The following is an 18,201-nucleotide window of genomic DNA, read 5'->3' on the forward strand; positions in this document are numbered from 1 at the left end:
CATTGGCGATGCGCTTCCAGTTTCACTGTTGGCTTGTCAGCTGGCCCCTGGAGAACCCCCCCATCCCACTTACCTGCAGGAGCTGCTTTCTAAGCTTCCTGGAAGCCATGTGCATATACATGCACATGGCCCCCCCGCCTGACTGCCCTTCTACTTCCTCCCAGCCCCTTGCAGGCTGGGACCCTGCCAGCCTGCAAAGAGCTCTTTGCAAAATCCATGGGTTTTCATTAAAATGAGAAATCCACATTTTCCTTTAGTAAAGGGGAAAATCCGTGGTTTTCTCTGTTTTTCCATGGGAAGTGGAAAACCTGGGTCCCTGGTCATCAATTCAACACTTCTCAATATTTCTTACTGTGATGCATCTGTCCTGCAACAAGCTTCCAGTTAGAGTGGAGCTAAACTACCAAATGGATGGTAAGTGGTTTAATCTCAGCTGACTCTGAGCCAAAACCAAGACCATCCTGACCTCACTCATTCAGCTCCAATATGCTGTTGATGGTGTAGTGTGTACTCACTTGAAAACAGACCTTCAGGCAATCATTGGCATCTTTACTGAGGCATATGAGAAAATGGAGTAACATTTAACATTCAGAAAACAAAGTTCCTCTATCAAAAAGCTCTTAATGAGCAGTCCTCAGCTCTGGTAATTCAGATTCAGAGTGAAACTCTGGAGAACATTGAGTGTTTCCCATACCTTGAAAGCCATCTTTTGCAGAAGGCTGACATCAAAGAAATCCAGCATTGCTTCAAATGTGCAAGTGCAGCCTTTAGATGCCTGAGCAAACAGGTGTTCAAAGATCTGAAACCGAGCTGATGATTATCAAGCAGTCATGATCCCCACCATACTGTAACATACAGAAAACACCAAGTTGCTGCAGAAGTACCATCAAAGCTGCCTGTGCCCTTTGGATCCAGTGGGTAGACACCCATACCAACATTATCATCCTCTCGCAAGCAAACACCACAAGTATTGAGGTGATGATCATCCAACATCAACTTCACTGGGCCACCCATGTCATCCAGATGTGTGACTCCAGACTCCTGAAGCCAGTATTATTCTCCCAGATCAGTCAAGGCATACACTCGGAGATAGCGGAGAAAATGCTTCAAGGACATCCTCAAGGCCAACTTGAAAAAATACAGTATCAACATCAAGTTGTGGGAGACTTGTTGCCCAGGACCACCACAAATGGAGGAAGAGTCTGTTGCAAGGATCTCAGTACTTTGAAAACTTACAGCAATAACGGGAGATGGAAAAGTTGGAGCAGCAGAAACAGCGTGTCATGGACCAAACCAAAAACCCAGAGCCACCTACCCCACATGGAAATATGCATATATCCCAAGCTGCACATATCCCAGATAGGCCTTGTCATCTCTCTTTGGACCCACAGACAAGACAATCATCCTTGACTGCTGAGAATTGCCTATGATGAGATTGCCACTGATATGTTTTGCAGAAACTTTGGTATTTCTGAGTTCCTTTCAGAATGCTTGATTAATGAGAAACTGAAGTGCAACATGCCCTGTTTTATAGATCTTGAGGAATAAAAAATATACATTGTGATTTTTGTTTTTCAAGATTCATTAGCTTGCAATCTTGAAGCAGCAATGATGAGCAAAGATCTTTCACTCTGATTTAGTAGCAAACTCATTCTGATTAGGTTGCTGCTTGAAAAACCTTTTTCTTTTTATACTTAATATTGAATAGAAAATTAGGAGTCCATGAGAGAGACAAAAAAGGCCATTTCATTAATGCTGAGTCCTCTTCTTTATTACCATATTTGCTTGCATACAACCCCCCCCTCCAAATTGGGGTGTGTATATTAAGCAGGGAAGATGATTTTTCTGATCAGGATAGGAGTACTCTGCTTTGATTCCTGTGCCACACTGCAGCAGGTGTTGTATTACTATTCAGGCAGCTGAGGGAGTCAGTTGACATAATGGCTCATTGTTCTTTACTCCAGAAGTGTTAACTATCTTTTCTCCTTTCTTAATGGTCTTGATGTTCCATTAATTAAGCTAACCTTTCTTAGGGCAGTTTTGCTGTCTGCTACCTGCTGGTCTCTGGTTTCATAGCTCTGGAGACTCTTAAGCTTTTCTCAGAATCATAGATCCACCCATGGAAACCAGTCTTCAGCAGAGTATTCTATTGTAAACTGAGCCACAGGCTTCCCATCATCTCAAATGCAGCTCATTCTCTGTGCCATGGCTTGCTTCTCTCTAATACAGAGAAAGGGAGGAAAACAACTTGTAGTGAGTTTTGGTAAAATTAAAAAATAGTAGTAAATCTTGAAATTCAGTATTTTTAAAAGTTAATGTACTTGTATTCGTTGCTGAATTTGTGTAATTCATTTTAATTGAAACAGGACACATCAGAATTTCAGACCTTGGATTAGCAGTACAAATCCCAGAAGGAGAAACAGTCAAAGGGCGAGTTGGAACTGTTGGATACATGGGTATGTAAAATGCATTCAGCTAAGTAGTACCATATCAGTGAGCTATATTATATTTGAATAAGTATGGAAGACTATATCATACAGAGCTATGTTGTTTCCAACTTGATTGTATAGCAGAAAGAAAAGATCCAGTATGTGGGAAGATGTTAATAAAATAATAACTTTTCTGATAAATTAACTAAATTCAATTTAAATTTACCTTTATAATTTAATCGTTCTGGGTAAAACGTTCCAAATCATCTGACTTCCCCTGAGGTTCACTGAGGCTTAAGGTAGAAGTGCAGAAGTCAGTGGTCAGTTAGGCACTTTTAAACATTTTTATCCTCGATTTTTAAAAAGAAAGGTGGGGGGGAAGATGATTAAGGATAATGCTGATCTAGGGAAAAAAGGCAATTGGGACTCACTAGTGGGGAATATAAAGAGCAAAAGAGTCCTCAGTTAAGGGACAAATGCTTCCTCTGAGCATAATCTTTGAGTTTAAAGGGCATCCCATACTTTTTACTATACCATCTTTTCAGATAAACTGCAACTGTAGTTTAGATTTGTTTTACTGTTCAAGAACAATATATCTGAATCTTTTTTTTTATTCTTCTCATAGCTCCAGAAGTTATCAACAATCAAAGCTATACATTCAGTCCTGATTGGTGGGGTCTCGGCTGCCTAATTTATGAAATGATTGAGGGACAATCTCCATTCAGGAAGCACAAGGAAAAAATCAAACGGGAGGAGATTGAACGAAGAGTAAAGGAAGAGCAGGAGGTGTATTCAGACAAGTTTTCAGAGGAGGCAAAATCTATCTGCAGGATGGTGGGTGAAGAGACATAGAGGTTTGGAAATTAAATTTCTAACACTTTTTTAAAAAACTGACATTTTAAATTTTAGTCTTTTTTTTTCCCCTCAGAAGTATTTCAGAAGTCAAGTGACCTGGCTCTAGATGGCTGATGTAGGTGTCTTTCTGATTCCAACAAATTTATTATATAAATAATTCTATGCTGTTGTCAAACTTACTTTTTTCAGAGTTCTGAATTCTTATTTGTGCATTGTCTGGTGAGGAATAGTGTACTTTGCAAATGGAGTTGTTTGTATACTTAAGCTAAAGTACATACAATATATACTAAATGCATGGAGCATGGTTAAGCCTATTCAGTTCAAATCCTGAAATTTAATATGGAAAGCAAATAGAACTTCTCATGTGCAAGAAACAATCCATGCAAGATAAGGTTAAAAAATAAGTTCCTAATTGCTTGAAGTAAAATCTACTTAAATTTTGGTAACACAGACCTACACAGCAGCAGAAGAAAACTTTACCAAAAAATATTTTTCCATTATTCTGTTGTCATTCATCTACAAAATCACCTATGCTAGAGTTAGTTGATCTGTATTTAATGGAAGTCAGTGTTACTAAGTTCATAAACATATGCATATACTTTATGATTTTCTACATTAAATATCTTTGGTAAAAGCTTCAGTTGCTAAAATCTATCGTGTTCTGTTTTTATAAGTGCTTTATAATTAAATTCATGAAATTATTTCTATGCTTTGAAATGGCTCTTGTAGGCCAGATTTCCTGTTCATTTTGCTTAGAGCATTAAATTTCATGTTTCAAAGGCAAAAGAGCCAAGTCCGCTTCATATTTTTTTTTCTCTTGAAATGCTCTGTAAGAATATACTTTTATTTTGGTACTTTATAAAATAAAAGCCTCAGAGACATTGTTCCTATTTCTGTGCAGTTACTTGCCAAGGATCCAAAGCAAAGATTGGGCTGTGGTGTCGATGGAGCTGCTTCTGTAAAACAGCATCCCATTTTCAATGGTATTAACTTCAAGCGACTGGAAGCAAACATGTTAGATCCACCTTTTTTGCCAGATGTAAGTAGGTGAGACACACTTGTCTGGTATTGAAACAAGACTTGACATGCGCCCCTGAACGTCAAATAATCAGCATCCATTTGAATATGAGAAGGGTATAGTAGATGGATTTTATCTTCAAACATGGGCAAACAGGGAGGTAGCAATATCTGTAGATAACTGACCTCTAAATATTGTTAGTCAAGACTTGGAGATGGTGAGGAACTCCAGAGAGACGTAATAAAACAAGATAAATGGGCACCACAAGTTAAGTGTTGGTTAATTATGATATTCGGCTGCTGTAATGGTGCCTCATCCCTAGATCTCAAAATAATTTGCAAAGGAGATACTGCTTCAAGATACTGCTTCAAGTTGACTTTGCAGCTCTTCCAGTCACTGCTTTCTTTGCCTAAAGCTGCACTGGAATGGGGGTGATAAGTAGGAACAGCAAGAATCAACTGCTACAGTCTCAGAAGCAGGGAAGGGAGCAAGCTGTGCTTTGTTTCCTCTCAGGGCTCCCTTTGATCCCAGGAGCTATGAATTTTGCTGCTCTTAACTGGCTGCATGCAACTCATCAGGTGTTCTTTTTATGACCCTCTACAGGTTTCACAGCCCCATCTGGGCAATAGCAATATAATACAAGCAGTTTAGTGACATCCTTTTTTGAAATTCAGATTATATCAGTGATATACAACAACAGGAGCCTGCGAAATGCTCATTCTTTTCCAAAATAAAAAACCCTTCTTGTTTCATATTGCAGCCACGTGCAGTGTATTGTAAGGATGTCTTGGATATAGAACAGTTCTCCACAGTAAAAGGAGTGAACCTGGATACTGCAGATGATGACTTCTATTCCAGATTCGTTACTGGTTGTGTTTCAATCCCTTGGCAAAATGAGGTACTGTACTTTCAGCAAATTTTGTTAGTGCAACAATAACAAAGATTGAAAAAAATGCATCATTCTTTGACTATGCTCTAAACTTTCTTAATGATTTTTTTTATGAAGTCATCGTCATCTTTTTCTTTTAATGTTCCCAGGTAAGGGTCAAATTAAGAAATTAACAAGAACCCACGGGCCACACTTAATTCACATAAATGAAACAGATGCAAGCTTCATCACCTTCTGTTGTGCCAGATGCACCCTGTAGAACAGTAGCACCCACCAGTTAATACTAATGTGTTTCTTTTTTTGTCTCATCTTAGAAAGATAAATCTAGTATTGACTTTCAAAGCAGGAGGACCTTACAAAATGCTGTTCAAATGGGGAGGTTGGGTGGGTGAGATGCATTCAGTGCTTACTGTCATGCTTTTCTCAGTAAACTATGCAGCCATGGTGTACAGTGCCAGAGCTGTGGATTGTCCTTGCTAAAGGATTCAGAACGAGATGTTGCTTAACATCCCTTGTTAAGTGAAACCCAACCTGCTACTGTTTTCTAAGCATTGGAAACAGATTACTTAATAAGGGGTTTAGGATGCTGCATAGACTATGTTCTTTCTACTGATATTATAGGCAACCTGGGTTGATTGTAATTAATGAAACTGCATACCCAGGGTTCCCTTTTCTAGGCCAAGCTCTCTGAAGATAGGAGAGCTGAAGGTCAAATTATCTATATTTACACATCCTCCATGGATAAAATCCAGTGGCAGTTGAGAGAGCTGCTACTTAATGCAGTATGGCCAATGGAAATTCAGCAGAAAATCGATATGTATAATATATGTGATCATCTTCATGACCATGTCCACATTATTCCTCATGCACACAGGTGTTTCATGGTCATACCGAAAGTTTTAAAAGTGAGAGACACTAATTCAAATGTTCTTACTTTATATTTCAAGTAAGAATCATAGAAAGCTGGCTTGAGATGCAACTTCCATACATCTTCAGTACATGGCTACTTTTAGGCTTATTTATAGGCATCTTAGCTGTGTCTAGATGAGTGCAGCTGTACAGTATGTGCTGCTGCAAACACATCTGCGGTGCCACATACTGCACATTTAGATGTTCTCTGTGCTGCAAGGGCATGCTGCCCATGCTTGTGCTGCTCTGCTTTTTATTTCCATGGAAAAAGACAGTGAAGCAGCACATGCAAGGGAAATGTGCACTGCTCAGAAGGGGAGCTGGGCTGCTGGGAGCCATGATTTGGCTGCTGGCCAGGCTCTGTGCAGAAGAATTGCCACTGCTGCAGCCCCAGGAAGACCCCAGGACCCCAGGAAAGGCTGCTGGGGCTAGTCCAGTGCTGGCCCCAGCTTTCCTTACCAAGGTTTCCGCTAAGCTGCATATGTGCACAGCCGCGCACGATAAAAAATCTTTCCGCACACTAGCTTTTTAATGCCCAGCATCCCCATGGGGAGGGAGAGCGGCACGGGGCAGGCAGTGGCTCCTCCCCGAGGCGAGGTGGGAGCGGGGACTGGGGCTAGGGCAGAGCCAGGCACCATGCAGGCTCCACTGGCTCTGGGGAACTGCTCTGCTCCCCAGCTCCTTCGGGCGAGCTTTGCCCCGAGCCTTGACGCCATATGCCTCTTCACTGCTTGGTCTGCCCAGCGGTGGGATGCACAGGGCACCACATCGCTTTCAAAGGCTGCAGCAAGGGGCTGTAGAAGTTTGTGCAGATTCTGTTGCAGTGGTGCAGTGAGCACGGGAGACTGCACGGTTGTACCGTTTATATGACTGAGGAGCATTGGACTTTATGGCAGGGCTTTAAGGAGACCCTCAGAGAGTCAAGATGCATAATGATGAGGGGTCACAGTGTGCCCTGTGGGCTCAGGCCAGCGCTCAGGATCTCAATATCGCTCTGTTAGATGGGAGGGCGTGGTGTACAATTGCACATATACAAATGCACAAATCAATTGGTCAATTAGGTGCATACACACACACTAGGTACATACACTCATACACTACCAACTCAGGCACACACACACATCCAGAATTACCAACCTAGGCACATACACACCTAGTACCAATTCAAGCTCATATACACTATACACATGAAAAGTTAGACAAAAATCAGCTGTCAATACCCGCACACCCAATACACGTACATGGATCACTAATTCGTATATCATACACACAATAATATATATATATTCACCAGTTCTCACACAAACCACCCACCTATACATACACACAGGTGAGTTCCTAACTTGGATGGTATGGTATGTATCTGTGTGTTTTGGGGTACTTGGGATACCTGGGGGAAGGTTAAGGTGACAGAGAAAGTGTAAGTAGTGAAAGTTGCCAGAACTAGGATTAGAAACGAGAAGCTGGCTGAGGAACTGAAGCTTAGGGTTACTTAAGGTCAAGTGGCCCCAGGGTTACTCAAGGTCATTGGTGCAAAGGAAAAAGCCTGGTAGCAAGGAGGAGACGGCCAGGAAAGAGAGAGAGGCAGGCAGCTGGGAGCTTGGGGCCGGAAGCTGGGCGATCAGGGGCAGATAAGTGGTGGCAAGGAGGAAACAGTTAGGAAACAGACAAAAAACAAACTCGGGGTTTCAAAATAACAGATTTATTAAACAGACAACACACTACACAGCCCCATGAAGTTATTGGCTCTCACACACACACTGGCAGCAGGAGAAAGAGACTCAGTGGAAGGGTTGGAGTCCAGGTAGGGAAGAGAAACAGAATCCAAGTCCTTGGTTGAAGAGGGGGTGGGGGACAAAGACCCCTTACCTATCCAGGCTGGAAAGGGGTCTTTGTCCAGCAGGTGTTGTCCAGAGGGGGTCGCCAGCAGGGCCTCTGGGTGGATAGGTGGTGTGGCATGGTGCTGGTCCAGATGGAGAGGGTGTCCCAAGGAGTCAGTCTTCACTACCCCTTTTTATGGGGCAGACTACTTCTGATCTCCTATGGGGAGGTCCTGTCCAGGCAAGGTCAGTCCTGTTCCAGAGGGCTCCAGGTGTTCTTACTGAGTGTGTGCAGCCTGGCACAATGGTGGGTTGCCTCATCTTTTGTCTTGAATACTGAGGGTGGTTCCAATGGCTGGGTTGTTAGTCCAGGTATTGGTTTTGATGGTTCGGTCATTCAGAGGGAGCTATTTTTAGACCTGCTGCCATGGTCTCTCAAGCACCCTCATTCATCCCCATTCATTCAGGAACCAAGTTACATAGGAGTAGTAGGTATGAGTCATAGGTTACAACATACTTACACACCTAGGCATGGGGGCAAGATGTAGACTTGACAGACAAAATGGAAACTTGACATGACTTATGCTGCCTTACATATGTAGGCCTAAATCATATAGTATCAGTAAAACAGTAATATAGAACAGTAAACAATAATTATACAATGTAAAGGAGAAAAAATCAAACAAATACAATTTGCTACCAAAATAAAATGCTGAAGCTTATCCGATGTCTTAGCTCACTTATACTTATCTATAGGGAATAGAGAGGGAGAGAAAAAGTCAGAAATGGTTGGGAAAGGGGAGGGAATGCATTTTAAAATTAAAAAAAAAAAAAGAAAAACTGGAGTTTGCTACAACAGCAGGAGTGCAGCAGGGGTGCAGTTTGCAAATTTAGGGCAAGCCTGCAAGGATGGGAACAGGTGTGACTCTGAATTTCCCAAGTACATGCTTGAGGCCTGTCCTTCCTCCAGGATTTCAGGGAGAGCTGGGCACCAAGGTAAACTTTTTGCCCAAGGGGCAGAAACTTAGAAGTTTAACAAAACAGCTCATTTATCTTCCCATCAGGGGCCACCCACGTGCCCTCACTTGGCTGTCTGGCACCCATCAGGAGGGGCCTGGGCTCTTCCCGGGGATGACTTATGGTCATTGGCCTTACAGTTGAATCCAAGTATAATAGTTGGTTTTTGGTTTATTTCTTTAAGTTTAACAACAAAAGATGATTATTTCTTTTACCGTGGGGCGGACCAAAGCAGTGCACACCAAAAGGGAGACATGGGACCAATTTGGGAATGGACTGATGTGGCACGCTCACAGAGTGAAACGGCACGCTCACAGATCATTACATCTTAGAGGGAACATTGTTCCCTACTCAGCCCAGAGTAAGTTGTGGACCAAAGCATGCGTGGCACAGGTGTTCCCCAGGGACCAGTAGCGGCAGTGCAAAGTGCACTGCCACTACTTGTCCTCAGGAAACCAAACATCCACGTTTGTCTGGACGCAACCCTTGATAGCAAATCATTGGATCTATGCCACAGGGAGAATGACTGGACAGAAGGCTTCTCAAGCAGTCCATGGCTCTTGTGGTGGCATGGTTTGTAGCTGGATATAGGATAAATAATAAAGTACCTTTAGATTGCATAAGGTGGTCAAAGCTACTTCTGTGCTGTCTCTCATATCAACCTGCACAGGCTGTAAATGAGATGAAACAAAGAATTTAATCACTGAGTCATTTGCCAGGATCCTACAGACCATAGCTTGTATCAAAAGGCACCTTGTTTTGGAGGCTTCATGTGACTGACTTCTCATTTGCATCACTTATTTTTCCATGTAGATGATTGAAACAGAATGTTTTGAAGATATCAATGCATATGAAATGGATAGCACCTTGACACCAGATGTGGACATGAGCAAACATACTCCTAGACCAAAGAAAGGCTTCTTTCATAGACTCTTCAGAGGAATGGTAGGAGGGCTTCCTGTGCATTTTGTGGGAAGTAAAATACAAAGTAATAGTTAAAAAGCAAAGTCACAAGGGAAGACCAACCTTGCTATGTCTGTCAAGTGACAGACTCAACACTTTTATAGTTTATCTTAAAATGGAGATGTAATGCATTGTAAAAGTGTATTAGATCAGAACAGGGTGGGCACAATACAACTCCCGGCTGGATCTGGTCCACCAACTGATTATATCTGGCCCACAGGTCAGCAGCTGCAAAGTCATAGGATCTGGCCCATAGGAGCTGGTGGTTCCAGCTGCTGCATTGTGCTGGGTAGGCAAGCACGTCCCAGCCCCATCCCAACTCCATCCATCCAGTTTACACCAGCTGTGGCCCCACACCCTTGAAGCAGTGCTGGGTGCATGCTGGTATAGCTGTGGATGGCGTCTACAGGTTCCTGCCAGGTATCAGGACGACTGCCTTGGACCACAGCTGACACAGTGCTGTAGTAACATCACCTGCGGACCTGGGAGGATGCCCTGATCCCTAGCGGGAACCAGCTGCCTGCATCTGCAGCTGATTCCAGCGCCTGCCTAGTGCTGCCCGCAGTGCATGAGCCAGGAGTGAGTGTAAGCTTCTGGGCCATGCTGTAGGTGCAGAGCGGTTAGGCGGGTAGGGGGAGAAAGGAAGAGAGATAAAGAAAGGCCGCCCTGCCAATGATGAGCAGCAGTGGCTGGTGCCGTGTGCCAGACAAAAACAGGACCCGGCACCAAGCACACTTGCCATTTCCATGGCCTGTACCATGGCTGCCCTGCAGCTCCTCCCTTCTGCCACTGCCCATCCCACCTTCAGGTCACCCTGGGCCTGCAGGGTGGCAGTGGCAGGGGCAGCAGCAGGGAGGAACTGCAGGGCAACCCCAGCGTGGGCTCCAGGCAGCCGTAGCCAGAAGGGTCCTAGAAGTGGCGACCGCGCCCACTACTGGGTCCTGCTTTTACCCAGTGCCCAGCACTAGCCACTGCTGCTCATCATGGGCAGGGCCACCTCTGTCTCCCCCACCCTTCCTCTCCTGCTCCCCCCTACCATCCTGTACCTATAGCACAGCCCCGCAGCTTTCACCAGCTCCCAGCCTGTGTGCTGGAAGCAGCGCTGGGTGGGTGCCAGGATCACTTGTGGACACAGGCAGCAGCTTCTCCCTGGGGATTGGGGCATCTGCCCAAGCCCTTCCTAGGGGTAGAAGGATGGGCCTGAGGTTGAAGCTGGTGCCCACACCCATACCAGCTGCTCCTCTCCCCCCTCCCACAACCCATCGCACATAAGTTTGGTGAGCTGTTATGGAGGCAGTGGAGGAGGGGATGGACTGACGTGGCCTGTGACAGCTCCCCAAAACTCCCTATGTGGCCTTCAGGCCCAAATAATTTGCCCACCCGTGGATTAGAAGGAGATACCTGAAATGACTAAATACATAGAGGCTTTTAAGAATTTTTAAGGGTGTTTTATAGATGGAGCTGACAGTTTTTTTCAGTCATTTTAGGGTATGTACCGTGTTTCCTAAAGAAACAGATTGAATTCATTTTCCAAATCTAGCATTCAATAAATATTTAATATACCTTAAAAACCTTGATCTTTAAAAACCATAAGGAAGGCATATTTTTGGTTTAAATTCTCCTTTTTGTTGTTACTCAACTTATATGAAAGATGTAAAAGAGGTAGTATTAATTATTCAAAAAATAATGCACTGTCAAAATATTTCAAACACAAAGCCAGAATATGTATACAGTAAAACACTGTTCTTTCTCACATACAGCATGTCCCTGAATATAAAACATACCTTGTTTTTTGAAATGCAGAAAGAAAAGAAAAAAGAAAGAAGAACAAAAAAGATTTTTTCAGTTATGGCTGCATAGAACAGACAGAGCTTCAGCTCACTCATCCTTCCCTTTCCTGCTTAACTAAAGCTGAAACCCTAGTTGTTGCTAAAGACTGGTTTCCATAGCTGGATCTATGATTTTGAAATCTATGATTTTTATTTTGAAAAGAGCTTAAGAGTCTCCAGGCTGTGAAATCATAAGCCAAAACAGGAGCTGATAGTAAAATTGCCTGCTCAAAGATTAGTTTGATTAGTAGAACATCAAGCCATTGGGAGGAGAAATAATCATTAACGCCTCTGGAGCGAAGAACAAACAGCCATTAAGTCAATTGACTCTCTCAACTGTCTGAATACTACTATAACACTTGTGTACTGTGGAGCAGGAATCAAAGCAGGGTGCTTCGATCCTAATCAGAAAATCATCTTCCCCACTTAGTACATGCACCCCAATTTTGCAGGGGCTGGTTTTATGGGGAAAGGTACATGCTGTGGGTGAGGAACTATGGTGATATTTCTATTACTGAGTCAACCCAGTACCTTGCTGATCAAACATATACAGAACACATAACAAAATACCAAAAATTTCAGCTTGCACTCCTGAATTCATTCAGTTGTTTCATTTGGTGAATGGATAATAATGAATTGGCAAATATACCAATAGTTTGTATGACTGAAATCAATATTTGAGTCTTTTGCCACAACTCTGCTTCACCCATTTGGATCATATTTTTGATTTTGTCCTAAGAACTGTTTTTTGCATTGATGAACAGTCTCTTCAAATATGACTGGAGGTCCTTCAATCATAATACAAAATTTATTAATAAAAATATAATTTCCAAGTAAACTCAGAAATGGAAATCAAGAACCTAAGATGAAGTTTTTAAAAAGTTTGAACTTTGATTTGTGGAAGCCTTTTATTTTCCTTTTGATATTTCTAAAGTAGTTTATGTAGTAGAAAAGCTATATTCTTAAAAAAAAAAAAAATCACCAGCTATTGTTTAACTAAATGAAGTCATTTTGTCTGGTCTGTTCCTCAGGTCTGCTTTAAATCGAGTTACAGTGATAATGAAGAGGAGTCCTCTAGACTTTGAATTAACTTTCCTATCACCAAAAAACAAAAGGATGAATGAGCTTCAAATGTTTTATATCTCTGTAGCAGAGTATATTATAACTTTTATAAAAATTAGCTATGTTTTTGTACATTTGTACTTCAGTTAAGATGTATATTTTCCCGATTTTTTTTTCTTTTTTTTTTTTATTGTACAGAAAGCCATGAGTACCACTTAAAAGTGTGTGTGCATATGTAAAATAATTACATTTGTAATTCTAATGAGTCTAAAAAATATTGAAAGGGGTTTTTAGAGCACAGCTAATATCTGTGCCTAGAGATATTTGGTTTTGTTCCTAACAACTCAACTTGGAGGCTCTATTTCTTATTCAGCAGAGCTGTGAGGGGGGTATTCATAACAGTACAATTGTTATATTGATTTAGCCAAATATTTCTGGTGTTAAAAGCACTTCAATACTATTAGATTTCAGGTTGCAATTTAATGTATTTCTTAAATAATTTAAAATGAAATCATTAGGAAAAGAAGGAATTAATTTAGTACACTGTGACCAGTTTATGTAAAGTTTTTTTTTAATATGTTTTTGTTTTCAGTGTGTTTCAAAATGTATGTTTTATATATTGTGTATTCTGAAGATTGCCTTGATCTTGCAACAATCTTCATCTTGCTAAATATTGATAGAAGGGGATAACAATGGCTTTCTCAGCAAGTATTTATATACCCTGTCCCCCACATGCCTTATAAGAAAGATTAAGATTATTCATCTTTCTGTAGTGTTGGGATCATTTCCTTTCTGTTCATATATTTGAAGCAAGACTGAGCATAAGAGAGGACTTCCAGGTTTGGGTTCTTTTTTTTTCTTTTTGAAGTGGTAATTTATGCTTCTGGTAACTCCTCCTCCTTCCCTTTAGATAAAGCTTACAAATAAGGTTCTTGTCTACATTGCAAGTAGAGCCATGCTCCTATACAACTCAACTGTATTTCGAATACTTCATACTTTATAACTATAATTACTATAAAAGCAGCATACATAATGTTGTGTTTTTCCCTTCTCCCCCTTCTTAACTAAGACTATGCTATCACCCCCGTGATGCAGGCTGTGTAGTCTATAATGTGGTATACTGTGCATGAACTGTAAAAGGGATAGGATTTAACTTTACTACATAATACTTCACTACTTATTTTCATTGTAGTTTCTTATATTTGATCACTGAGTTGATGATCACCTCTGAGGGAAATCAAAGTGTTCGTGTAATTAATTTTAATACTGACAATCTTCATGAATTTTCAAACATATCAAGGATAAGTAATTCTCTGAGATTTGGGTGCCCCTGGTACTCTTTGTAGGTGGAGCCAGGTACCGTTACTTCTAGATAAGATTTCTTGAAACATTGTGTTAAAAGCCCCTTTTTCAGTTGCTTGTAGCTCATATCCTTTAACCTCTTGGTCCTAGAGCTTTGTGTATCAGATTTCTGTCTGTTTTTGAAAGTTTCAGATAAAACTCAGTTGCTTCCTGAAACAGCTGTTTCATTGCAAAGCTCTCCTGGTATATTCTTTGGATCAGACACTTTACGTTTGATAGGGCCATCCCCTGGAGTCAGATATGCCTCTTGCCATTTCCAGAAAAATGTGCTCAAGTTATTAGCTTTTGAAAAAACTGATTTGCACAGTAGAAACTTGCCTGCTTGGTAAATTCCCTGAAGATTGTGCCTCCAGTGAACATACATCAACCGATCACAGCTACAAACAAACTGGACCACATATGTGCTATGTGTACAGAGCAGCAGAGCTTGCTTCAGCTCTTTTTCTTGAAATTTCTTCTCTTAGCTGGTAGAGGCTGCTTTGTCTTGAGCACAAGCTCTGAGAAAAGAGTGTTCTCCTGTGCTCTCAGTACTCTTTTTTTGCTGCCTCCTGGGTAGTACGGAGAAGAGGGAAGAGTGCTCACTGTAATGCACAGGGGAGCTGAAAGATAGCTAAAGGGACTGTATTAGATGGGACCAGAGAGAATGGGGTTAGGATGTGGAGTAGAATAAGACAAGGGCAAATGTGGCACAGGTGTAGAAAGGCCTGGATATAACCTGGAGTTTATAGGGGGCTGGAGGAGGAACTGAAGTTTGTGAGATTTACTTTTTCTGTACTTGTTAAATAGTAATTCTCAAATGTGATCACTTTAATTGTGGAAATCCTCAGGCTTATTGTAGTGATATCAAGGTGATATTAACCTTGGACATACGGAATGACAGCTTGGATTTAATGCTTGCTTAGAGCAACTTGCAATTTGGGCAGGAATACTATGGACACAAGCTGAGTGGTTTTGATGACAAAGCCACAAGAAGCAACTGTAACAAAGGAAGGGAAACTATATTTATATTTACCATGTACTGTAAGTTATCTATGCTTTAGATCAGTAGTGCTCAACCTTTTTCCTCAATGGACCACATGGGCAGTGCCAGGTCTGTCTGTAAGCCAGATCAAGGCAGTGGTCCTGATCTGGCACCCCTGGTGGGCACAGTGTGTACCATCCAGCTGCACAGAGTGTTGGGGGCAGTCTGGCCCAGCAGGGGAGGGGAGCATAGCTTGGACCCAAGGGGGAATGGGGATGTGGCCTAGCCCCAATATAGCCCCACAGGAGGGCAAGGGGGCATGGCCTGGCCCCAACCCACTCTGATCCAGATGTGCAGGGAGGTGTGGTCCATGGGGGGAAGGGAGCATAGTATGACTCCAACCAGTTGTGCAGAGCTTGGGGTTTAGGAATTTGGCTGTGGGGACAGTGGCCATATTAATGGCCGCTGCTCCCCCACCACCAAATTTCTTGACTCATGGGGAGCCCCACAGGCAAGATGAAATGGTTCTGCCGGCCACATTTGGCCCATGGGCCAGAGGTTGAGCACCCCTGCTTTAAGTAGAAAAAATATCCAAAACTGAAAAAGGTACTGAGATAACTTTCTGCTTAATAATGTACCACTTCATTTCAGTAGTTGTAGTAGTAATTCACTTGGCTCATTGTGGTTAGGAGGTGAATGATAACTTTGCAGTTGAGTATTGTTTACTAAACTCCTTTTGAAAAGAAAGTGGGCCAAGATTTGTCCTGTGAACGTGGAAGTGAGGTCTCTACTGATTTCTGTGGGATCTGTGCGTATGGATTTGAGCAAAATGTGACTTTGTGTGTAACTAAGCATGAACTATATTGTTTGAAATTAGGATAAATGATACTAAACTATATTTATGCTCCTTTACTTCTGCCAATCAAAAAGCTGCAGTTCCTATCAAATGTCTGGGGCATGGATGCTCAACCCCCTAGCCTGTGGGCTAGATCTGGCCCCCGGCACAGTGTCATATGATCCACAAGGCCCAATCAACATGTACGTGGAGTGTGGAGGGATCAGCTCAGGGCCCAATCCTGGCATGTGGAGGCAGTGCAGGATCCCAGGGCCAATCCCATCAAGCAGGGCCAGGTGGTGCCCTGAAGCCTCATCCCAGCTGAGCAGATCCCACATCTAACTCATGGACCAGCGCTGCGCCATTTATTTGGCCATAGGGCCAAAAACTTGAGCATCACTGGTCTGTGAAGATCCCTGTTCAATCTTGTGTCATCTCTATAGAGCCTATATTTACAGGCAACCTTCCAAAGAAGAAAAAGGCAGTCCTGCCCTGTTTTGAGAAGAAAAGTAAGAGCTTTTTTAACTACCCAGTCAGATGCTTGCTGCTATCACTTCCCACCATACTCTCACCCAATAACATATTCGTTCTTAGCTCCCTGTGTAGATCAACACACTCTTACAGTAACTTTGCCCCCAAAGGGAAATGCTGTTCCTACATGAACAAACAGAAAAAGTAAGAGTGGTTTGAATCATAACTGTTTCAACCTTTGCCACCAACTGAATGTTTTGATCGTTGTTGTCATAAATAGGTGAGTCCTCGGGCCCGCACTGTTTAACATCTTCATCAGCGACTTGGACGCGGGGGTGGAAAGCACGCTGTCCGAATTTGCTGATGATACTAAGATGTGGGGCGAGGTGGACACACTTGAAGGGAGAGAGAGGCTGCAACTAGATTTAGACAGGCTACAAAAGTGGGCAGACGAGAATAGGATGGGGTTCAACGTAAACAAATGCAGGGTGGTGCACCTTGGGAGAAGGAATCCACAGCATACATACAGGCTGGGGAGTTCCCTTCTTGAAAGTACTGAGGCGGAAAGGGATCTTGGAGTCATTATTGACTCCCAAGATGAACATGAGCTGCCAATGCCAGACCGCAGCCAGCAAGGCCAGCCATACCTTGTCATGCATCCAAAGGTGCATCTCAAGCCAGTCCAGGGAAGTGATACTCCTCCTCTACGTGACTTTGGTCAGGCCGCAGTAGGAGTACTGTGTCCAGTACTGGGCGCCGCACTTCAAAAGGGATGTGGGCACCCTGGAGAGGGTTCAGAGGAGGGCCACCCACTTGGTGAGAGGGCAGCAGGACAGGCCCTACGAGGAGAGACTGAAGGACCTGAACCTGTTCAGCCTCAGCAAGAGGAGGCTGAGGGGGGACCTGGTGGCTGCCTACAAACTCATCAGGGGAGATCAACAGCAAATAGGCAGAGCCCTTTTCTCCCCAGCACCACCTGGGGTGACAAGGAACAATGGTCATAAGCTGATGGAGAATAGGTTTAGGTTAGAGATCAGAAGGCAATATTTTACAGTTAGGGTGGCCAAAATCTGGAACCAACTTCCCAGGGAAGTGGTCCTTGCCCCTACCTTGGGCAAATTCAAGAGGAGGTTGGACAATCACCTGTCTGGGGTCTTGTGAACCCAGCATTCATTCCTGCCTGTGGCAGGGGGTCAGGCTAGATGATCTGTTCAGGTCCCTCCTGATCCTAGCTACTATGAAACATGAACCATGGAGTAAGGGACTCCCAGTTGAGATTTCTGGATTTTCTTCTTAACTTTGCCAGCATCTTACATTTTACAGATCATTGGTGCAAAATGTACATGCCATCTACCACGGGGGAGAGCTTAGGTTTATGTAATGATCTTGAGATTACTCTCTGAATGGAAGAAGTTAGATCAGATGTTCTTCCTCCCTCCCTTCTTTCCTCTTCTCTGCTCTCCACCCCAATCTGTTAGGGTTTTTTGGTCAAATTGTCCATTTTCATAATTTTCCAAATGAGCTGAAAACAAGTACTGTTCATGTAAACTTTTTATCTCTACATATAATATTTTAATGACAAAAAAGGAGTTGATGGACTGATAAGTTCTGTTTGCAAAGATGTCCCTTCAGCTTTTTCTATCAAGTTGTAAAGCCAAAGTGATTTTTTTTTTGCATAGTGTAGCTCAGAAATAACTCAGTTGATATCACTGTAGCTACAGCTGTGTAAAACGAGAGATAAGAGAGAAGATTAAAGATCTGTGTGTTACTCATGTGGCTTT

The 18,201-nt window shown here is 42.7% G+C and overlaps 1 protein-coding gene across 1 annotated transcript in view; it reads left to right on the forward strand.

The window, feature by feature from the left end:
• GRK4 (G protein-coupled receptor kinase 4) overlaps nt 1–16,763 on the forward strand; it is an 87,735-nt gene extending 70,972 nt beyond the window's left edge. Inside the window, exons 11-16 of the mRNA XM_025214078.1 lie at nt 2,367–2,456; nt 3,055–3,263; nt 4,186–4,323; nt 5,063–5,200; nt 9,751–9,882; nt 12,761–16,763. Of these exons, the coding sequence (XP_025069863.1) occupies nt 2,367–2,456; nt 3,055–3,263; nt 4,186–4,323; nt 5,063–5,200; nt 9,751–9,882; nt 12,761–12,814 (761 nt within the window). The 3' untranslated portion in view covers nt 12,815–16,763. The remainder of the gene's footprint in view (nt 1–2,366; nt 2,457–3,054; nt 3,264–4,185; nt 4,324–5,062; nt 5,201–9,750; nt 9,883–12,760) is intronic.
• Nucleotides 16,764–18,201: the final 1,438 nt, after the last annotated feature.

This window comes from Alligator sinensis, unplaced genomic scaffold (genome assembly GCF_000455745.1).
Source record: "Alligator sinensis unplaced genomic scaffold, ASM45574v1 scaffold1094_1, whole genome shotgun sequence".
Lineage (NCBI taxonomy): Eukaryota > Metazoa > Chordata > Crocodylia > Alligatoridae > Alligator > Alligator sinensis.